Below are 9,202 nucleotides of genomic sequence, written 5' to 3' on the forward strand. Positions count from 1 at the left end.
ACCCTAACCCCCTAACCCTAACCCCTAACCCTAACCCCCTAACCCTAACCCCTAACCCTAACCCCTAACCCTAACCCCTAACCCCCTAACCCTAACCCTAATCATAACCCTAACCCTAACCCTAACCCTAACCCTAACCCTGGCCCTAACCCCCTAACCCTAACCCTAAACCCCTAACCCTAACCCTAACCCTAACCCCTAACCCTAACCCTAACCCTAACCCTAACCCTGACCCTGACCCTAACCCTAACCCTAACCCCCTAACCCTAACCCTGACCCTGACCCTAACCCCCTTGCTTTATATTGAAAATAGATGTGTGTGTGTGAATGTTTTTTTAATTACAACACCGACTGTGGACAGGGACAGACATCGGCTGTCAAAAAAGTAGCTTAGTAGGGGGCCCCTGCTGAACGTGGGCCCTGGGGCGGCCACACCCTCTGCCCCCGCGGTCACTCTGCTTATGACTACCAGTGAAAGGAAGGAAAAACTGTAAGGGATAAACTGTCAGCGGCCGGCTTAAATACAGACTTTGCGGTTAGTTAAAAAACACACTCTGTTGGTGTTTCCTGTGATGGCTTCAAGAGGCAGTAATGAACCTTTTAATGTTTGAAAACTGTGGAAATTGGTGGAGACCAAAACAGAGATTCAAGTGCTCATAATTATTGAGGCCAACACCCAGTTAATTCAAGTCCTTCACGTGATATGTCAGTGTTGTAGTCACACCTTTTTTTGCTGCCCCCAAGAGGCAAAAAGTATAGTCACGAGTTAAGTTCACAACCACTTCGCAGTGTAAGAAAGTGGAAGTAGAATTGTCACGATTCTATTATTTGCAATAAAACAACAATTGACAGCTATCAAACTCTGACTCTCTCTGTGCAGCCGTCCCAGTGCCAGCATGTCATGGCTGCTGAGCCCAGTGAGGATGCTGTGTGTCCTGGTCTGGAGGAACTACAGGCTCCAATGTGTGCTGCTGCTGGCTGCTGTGCTGGGTGGACTCTTCCTGGCTCTACTCTTCTTCTCTTTGCCCTCAGAGCTCAGCCACAAGCTCTTCAACACCGCAGGATGAAACAGCTGTATGTCTGTTTTATTGTTAAACACTGTAGTCCACAGCAGTTGGTGTGTGTTGATACTCTTTGTTCTACCAATTTATTTTATCTGGGGCTGTAAAATAAAAACTGCAACCACACCGTGATGCAAAAGAGGCTTTATTTTTTGTTTGACTTTCAGCAGTGTCCGAGCTTTGCTGATTCCATGTTAACCATAGGCTATGGTGTCTCCAGCTCTGTGTTGAGCTGTGAAAGAATAAAATAAGTCAAATGATGCAACAACATTTTATGAGGTTTCAAATATGCATCACAATCTATCAAATAAAAATAAAAAAGATTCACAGCTCAACAACCCCATGGGTGTTTAATGTATAATTCAGTTGTGACAAATAGGGGAAATTCTGCACATAGAAGATGCTAGAGCCTGAAAATATGTTTCATTTTGAATAAAACACTTCCAAATATCAAATGATCATCATAATTATGTTTTAAAGTTGTACATTTTCAGTCATATGTCTGATTAGGAGACAATAAAAGTCTTACCAAACAACTTTTACATTTAAAAAAATACAACTTCATGCATATGGATGACGTGCTGGTATTGAGGTGCAAGCTAAAAAAAGACGACATCGACCTGTCCTTTCACCCACCGTTATGGGGAATGTATGATCTATCTTCGATAAGGTGGACGAGCTAACCCAGCACCAGAGGGAATACTGGCAGAGTAGCATCATGCTAACAGAGCTAACACCGGACACGAACGCCACATTGGAAGGATTTCACCTGCTGTGGGCGGACAGGATACAGGAGAGCAAGACTGAACAAGGAGAATTATGGCCACATTTATTTTTTTCTAGATATATTCTTGTTGAAATTCTTGTACTGTACACCTTCTTGTTTGCTGCTGTAACTCTGTGGATTTCCCCGTTGCGGAATAAAGGAGTATCTTATCTTATCTTAACTTATATGACCTTAAGGTACTTTAAAGTTGTATATATGTCCCATACTAATCTCAGGGATGTTTCCCATTCTTCACTCAAAATTATCTGGAGAACAATGTGAGAAAGTGTAACAAACATTGACTCACTCATACTTACTGTAGACTATAGATGATGCTGCTGCAGCAGCCTCCTCAGCTCTGTATTCTGCTGCTCCAAACCCTGAGTCTCTGTGACGAGCTCTGAGACCTCTGTCAGCTTTGCACTGAGAACACAAGAGAAGAACTTTAATCCAGCCCAGAGAGATGTTAGCTTTGTGTGCGCGTGTGTGTGTGTGTGTGTGTGTGTGTGTGTGTGTGTGTGTGTGTGTGTGTGTGTGTGTATGTGTGTGTGTGTGTGTGTGTGTGTGTGTGTGTGTGTAATTGTTACTCACTGGTACTGCTTTATTTTGTTCTCTGCAGCTTCCCACACCTTCACTTTATCCTCAGAGATGATGTTGCCCATGCTCTCCCAGTAGGCTTCGTCCTCTGAAGTGTCCCGCACTGCTTCATACTGAAAACTGAGATGATGCGCTGAGACCTCCCTTTAAAAAGAAGCAGAGACACATTTAAGTATCACATTTCCAAAGCTTTAAATCACCTAAACTTTTGTAGAACATCTCATGTTTAAAATAACATCCAGTCTTTTGTAATTAACACACTTCTGCCTTTTCTGACATGAGAACGTGGTCTTACCTGGACCTCACATGCTGCTTCAGGAAGCTATTAAGTGCCGGCAAGATATGGTTAGGATCAATGAGTTCAGAGGTCACATGACTGGAAGAGCAGGTCCCCACTTCCTCTTCCTTGTCACCGTATTCACCTGACTCTACACAAACATCCTGCAGGAAAACACAACACTGATGAAAGATGCAGAAATAATAATTGCTGTCTGCATTCCTCATCTGTGTCCCTCCTCACCTCAGTCTGCTCTCTCTGCTGGTTTTTATACTTTAATAAGAAATGAGCCAATCTGGGAACATCTTCCTTCTCGATGCCTAAAACCTGAAAGAGAAAACAACATGGATGGTAGTTCAGGGATTGCTCATTACAGTCTGAAAGCCCACTGAAGCATCACAAATATTGACTCACAAAGAGGAGGGGGCCCAGCTTCACTACTGTTTGTTCCTCTTCCTCCAGAGGACCCAGCAGACTGAGCAGTTTTCCCTCCAGCAGGAAGCCCTGCAAACAAGCAAGGGTAACTTTGGGTTGGATTTAGTCACACAGATTTAAATGTTAGTGTTTGTTTTGAGGATGTGACAACTACTCAGTAACTGCATTAGGATGTAATAGCATTTATGCTGAGTTATCTCATCCCCTGAAACCTCCATCCTGCGGAAAGTGCTTTACCATAGGCCTACAGCTTTTATGAAAGCTTTACAGCTCCATGTTTGAGCGCATTTAAATATTTGTTCTATATCTTCTTTTTCCTTATTTAAAAATCTGTTTTCCTGTTTCAAAACAAAGTGATTATGTTTTCAGTAAAGCCCTCATTGTTCCTCTACTTCCTTTACTTATTTATTCATTTATTTATGACGATTATTGTGATACATTTTTCTTTGTGTTTCACCAATGCTCCTTTAGTTTATTGAATTCTATTCTATTCTTACCTTGTCGATTATACCTTGTTTAAGGTTGTAACAACCCCTGTTTTGTTGTTGTTGTTGTTGCTGATGATGTTGTTTTTGGCGTTGAGTTGGTTTATTGTCAGAGTGTTCGTAGTTTTTTTGTTTTTTGTTTGTTTGTATGTCTGTCTGTTTGTTCGTCTGTTTGTTTGTCTGTTTGTTTGTTTCTGTGTTGTCTGTTTGTTTGTCTGTTTGTTTGTCTGTTTGTTTGTATGTCTGTATGTTTGTTTGTCTGTTTGTTTGTATGCCTGTTTGCTTGTTTGTCTGTTTGTTTGTCTGTTTGTTTGTCTGTTTGTTTGTTTCTGTGTTGTCTGTTTGTTTGTTTGTTTGTTTGTTTGTTTGTTTGTTTGTCTGTTTGTTTGTTTGTTTGTCTGTTTGCCTGTTTGTCTGTTTGTTTGTCTGTTTTCTGTTTGTTTTCTGTTTGTCTGTTTGTTTGTCTGTTTGTTTGTTTGTTTGTTTGTTTGTTTGCCTGTTTGTCTGTTTGTTTGTCTGTTTTCTGTTTGTTTTCTGTTTGTCTGTTTGTTCGTCTGCTTGTCTGTCTGTCTGTCCGTTTGTCTGTTTGTTTGTTTGTTTGTTTGTTTGTCTGTTTGTCTGTTTGTTTGTGTGTTTGTCTGTTTGTTTGTCTGTTTGTTTGTCTGTTTGTTTGTATGTTTTTCTCTTTGTCTGTCTGTTAGTTTGTCTGTTTGCTTTCTGTTTGTTTTCTGTTTGTCTGTCTGTTTGTTTGTCTGTTTGTCTGTTTGTTTGTCTGTTTGTCTGTTTCGTTGTCTGTTTCTTTGTGTGTTTGTGTGTTTCTTTGTGTGTTTTTCTGTTTGTTTGTCTGTTTGTTTTTCTGTTTGTTTGTTTGTCTGTTTTTTGTTTGTCTGTTTGTTTGTTTGTTTGTTTGTTGTTTTGTTTGTCTGTTTGTTTCTATTCTGAAGGACTCATGTTTTTTGTACATTTTGTATTGTACTTTTTTTCTATTTGTTATTGTTTGTCTGTGACCCCCTCTAAAACGAGATGGCACATCTCGAGGGATTTATCCCAATAAAAGAAATGTCTTCACATTGAAGAAGATTTGGGTAAAACTTGAGCTAGCATATAGCTACTGTCTTGTCTGTACACAGTGAATAAGAGGAAATTGCATTACATTTAAGTAATGCAAGTAAAGTGTCCACTTTGCTTTCTGGAATCATCCCCTCTTCAACCACACGCCCTTGTTGAGGTGCTTTAGGAGTGGGTGATCCACAGATGATCAATATTATATTCCAAAATGTATCTAAATCTAACATGGGTCCTTAGCAATCTCAGCAGTTAAAACATGCAGTTAGCTCCAACAGTAACAGCTATTGTAGTCCAAAGTTGTATCTTTTGTTTCCTACCCTCTTCTGCACCTTAGCAAGTAAACACTGACGTCATCCAGAGAAAAAACAAGAGGAGATTTTGTGCAATTTTTGAAAATAGCCTTAAACTCTGATTTAGGGCTGGACTTGTTTGCCTTAATTGAACACTGAGAGGTGTTTTTACTGACTTTTTGACAATATCTTACGGGAGGCTGGCAGGAAAAAGGCAGTATGATTAAACCAGCTGTTCACATATGCAGCCCATCTTGATAATTTCATGAATTTTTCAGGATTGCAGTGCATGTGTGAAAGGGGCTTGACTGACTCCCTTCAACTTGTTTGATCTAAATACAGCTTTAACCATGAATCCATCATGAGGTCTTGTGTAGGTCTATGTCTTGGCCTGGAGCACTGACTTCAGTGTAGTTGTCTTAAAGGCATGCAAACTTATTCCTCGATAACCATGAATGTTGGACTGGTTGTCTCACCGCCTCATCACACAGCAGCTTCATCACTTTCTTCACTGTCTCATTGGACAGCTTCCCCTCCTCCACTGCTACCCCACCCTCACTCTGCCCTGCTGCGTCCTCCTTGTGCACTCCTGTGTTGGTGTAAGTCTCCAGGGTTGGCCCAACTGAGGCATCCATCATCCTCTGACGCCCCTGTGAAGCCTGCATGGTGTGAAAAGACGTGGAGACAGCCGGCTGAGCAGGACTCGGGGCCTCTTTTTGAGGCTGGATGGGACCAGTCTGCTCCATTAACGCCATATGAGGTCGCTCCCAAGCTAAGCCGAGGTGCTGTTTGCAGATCAGCGAGTCTAAAAGCATAACCTCCTTCACTAACTGCTTAACCTCGTCTTCAACCATCAGCCACATCTGCTCAAACTGTTTCCCATCAGCCACTGCAAAATGCCTGCAGAGGAGGAAATGATTTGTGTTACACATATAAGGAAACCTAGGTAAGAGGATTAGGGACTCTGGAAAAAACAAAAATAAAGGTCACATTTTTTTTTTCTGACTTAAATCTCTGAATTCTCACTTTAATCTCCAAATTCTGGCGTTTTTCTCTGAATTCTGACTTTAATCTCTGAATTCTGACTTTAATCTCTGAATTCTAACTTTAATCTCTGAATTCTGATGTTTTTCTCTGAATTCTGACTTTAATCTCTGAATTCTGACTTTAATCTCTGAATTCTGACTCAAAACTCTGAATTCTGACTATTTTCTCCGAATCCTGACTTTAATCTCAGAATTATGACTTTTTATTTCTCAAAATAATAATAATTAAAAAAAAATGTAACCTTAATTTTTTTTTTCTTTCAGTGGCCCTAATCTTCTTCCGTAGAAACCACACATTATCACTTAATCAAGTTTCATTTAAAAGGATTATGACTCACTGTATCTTCCTCTGTGTGTGTTCATACTCCTTGATGTTGTGTTTGAAGCGATCGGACAGTTGACGGCTCCTCTCTGTGAATTGTTTCACCTGGCTGCTACACTGAACCTTGAGGTTTTTGAGCTCTGTCTTCAGACTGAAACACAAAACCATCCATGAGTATCACAGTAAGTCAAGCATACACCTGAATGTCACGGCTGTCCACTGGTGACCAGATCACTCAGGAGGCATGCTAAGACCAGGTATGAATTATTGTGAGGAAATCTGTCCTACCTCAGAAGCCGATTCTTCATCGGTGCCAGGTTGACGGTTTCCATTAACTTTTTTTTCCCCTCCTTCATTTTTGTGACCCTGCTGCTGGCTTTGAATGATTGACTGTCTCTTTTCAGAACCTGCAGAGGAAACCATAAGACCTCTTAAAACTTTTGAATCCAATCATGAAATATTCTGTAAGGTTTCATTCTTGGAGTCATAATCTAACGTCTGTGTTCAAAGGGAGAACAAAAGATGTGTGATAAAAATGTGGGAGGCACAAACTGATCATTGTTGACTGACCATAGACTGTTCGTTATTTTCTAACTGGTATTTGTTGAAGTGGTTAAGAGTCTGAAACAAGAGATCTCGAACTTTCTCTTCAGAGTCCTCCACTTCTCTCTGCCTCAGCGTGAGCCTCGCCAGCTGCAAACAGAGGGTAGAAAAACGCATCATTTCACACAGAGCTGGATAAGATGACTTAAGACTGAGGGTTATTATTGTGTGTTAGTTTTTAGTTTCAGTAGTCCTGACCTCTTTGTCCCAGAGTTCATTCAAGCGATGTTCCCATTCAGTCTTGTCTGTTGTGAGTAAGATGTCGCTCTCCTGCTGGTAAATTCTCTGCCGACAACACCATGAGTGAAACCATCAGTGAACAATGACAACAACAAAACAAACGCTCTGACTGTGTCGTTGAACTTCAGATCAGGTATAAGCTATGCTAACATACAATATCAAAGATTAATGCTGGTTGAAGTCCACCCTCTTGGTTCAGTCACATTCAGATATCGGTCGTTGATTCATTGACTCATTTTCAATCCAATCCAATCCATTTTATTTATATAGCACATTTCAAAAACAACAAGGTTACCAAAGTGCTGCACAACAAATACAAACAGTAGAAATAAATAATAGTAAAATTTTAAATACAGTAAATTAAAAGACAGACAGAGACCAACACAAACTCTCATGCTGTATTAAAAGCCAAGGAGTGAAATTATGTTAAGATGTGATTTAAAAGTATCCAGGGTGGGGGGGTCATTTTTACCACTTGGGTGGGTAGCTCATTCCACAGTTTAGGCTACCACTAAACTACCTAGCTACCACTGAAAAAGCTCGGTCACCCCTCGTCGTAGATGTGTATGAGGTCAGAGATGTACTGAGGTGCCAGACCATTTAGTGACTTAAAAACAAACATTAAAATCTTAAAACTAATTCTAAAATGAACAGGGAGCCAGTGGAGGGAGGCGAGAACAGGGCTGATATGCTCATGTTTGCGGGTTCCTGTTAAAAGGCGAGCAGCCACGTTTTGGACTAACTGTAAGCGAGCGAGGGAGGCCCGGTTAATGCCAGTGTAAAGTGCATTACAGTAGTCCAAACGGGTTGAGATAAAAGAATGAATCAAGCGTTCAAAATCATTAAAAGATACAACAGATTTAATTTTGGATAAAAGCTAAGATGATAAAAAACTGGTTTTAACTGCTGAGTTTATTTGTTTATCAAGTTTAAAATCGCTGCATAAGTCTGCAGGGAACCCATGTCTATAGGAGAGACACCACTGGCTCGACTGGGTCCAAACACCATGACCTCAGTTTTATCTTCATTTAAGTTTAAAAAGTTAAAAGCCATCCATGCCTTGATGTCCTTCAGGCACTCTAGAAGGGGTATCAGGGAGCTCTTATCATTTCTCTTTAGCGGCAGGTAGACTTGGGAGTCATCCACATTCTGGACATGATATAAAAATTTAATTATGTGGTACATTATTACTGACTAATTATGTTTTTGTAGTGTGCATGGCTTTGTTTAAGAGTGAATTTGTCGCCTTTCTAAACTGTCACGCTGAATTTAGTGTTTTTTGAAGCATGTTTGAAGCTCTGCACATCACCACTCACGCTACATTTCATCTTCAAAACAAGCTCTGTGACTTGGCATTGCGGTCATGGAGTTCACTTCTGTAACACTTCAGAGCTTCAGTATCATACACTCATCTCTACCAACCACTTGATATCCTGACTTTGAAATCCACAAAGCAAGACTGGTATCCAGAATGTTCTTACAATCATAACCTGCTTATAATGTTTTAAAAAGGTTATGAGAGTTTAACTTTCTTTAAAGCTCCCTCTTGTCCCCAATCAGGTTAGTACCTCAAAGCTGGCTAGCTCCTCCCTGTAAGCCTGTTTCAGGGTTTTGATCTGGTCCTCCACCCTCTCCATCATCAGGCCCAGCTCACCTGTATTCTTCTTCAGGTCATTCTCGACCTCTTCCATACTCACAGTGTGTTGTTTAAACCCCTCAGACTGAAGTATTTTAAATATCTGAACACTTTCAGGAAGACTGCAACAACAACGGGTCTGTTTGATGGACGTTGCTATGACTACAGGGCGACCAATGCTGCTTTCAAGGGCCCCTCATAAGCTCGGATTTCCAAGGTTGAATCCGTTAAAGGGGTTTAGTTAACAAAATTGAAGGCAAAAATATATCTAGAATAGTTAAGTATGCTTATGTTTGACTGTCAGTTTCCCACGCCTGAAAAGTTCTTGTTTTAAAACTTTTTACACATTTTAGGCACATGTTTGGTGCGTTTTCTT

The 9,202-nt window shown here is 40.6% G+C and overlaps 1 protein-coding gene across 1 annotated transcript; it reads right to left on the reverse strand.

Annotated features, from left to right (window-relative positions):
- Window positions 1–1,189: 1,189 nt before the first annotated feature.
- On the reverse strand, window positions 1,190–8,998 carry LOC117824088 (dynein regulatory complex protein 1-like). Its single transcript, XM_034699477.1, has 12 exons — window positions 8,759–8,998; window positions 7,149–7,235; window positions 6,918–7,040; window positions 6,636–6,754; window positions 6,364–6,498; window positions 5,456–5,879; window positions 3,116–3,205; window positions 2,945–3,028; window positions 2,720–2,865; window positions 2,419–2,568; window positions 2,145–2,250; window positions 1,190–1,293 (listed from the first exon to the last, which is right to left on the reverse strand). Exons 1-11 carry the CDS (start codon window positions 8,879–8,881, stop codon window positions 2,151–2,153), a joined length of 1,581 nt encoding a protein of 526 aa, XP_034555368.1. The 5' UTR covers window positions 8,882–8,998; the 3' UTR covers window positions 1,190–1,293; window positions 2,145–2,150.
- Window positions 8,999–9,202: the final 204 nt, after the last annotated feature.

This window comes from Notolabrus celidotus, chromosome 13 (genome assembly GCF_009762535.1).
Source record: "Notolabrus celidotus isolate fNotCel1 chromosome 13, fNotCel1.pri, whole genome shotgun sequence".
NCBI lineage: Eukaryota > Metazoa > Chordata > Actinopteri > Labriformes > Labridae > Notolabrus > Notolabrus celidotus.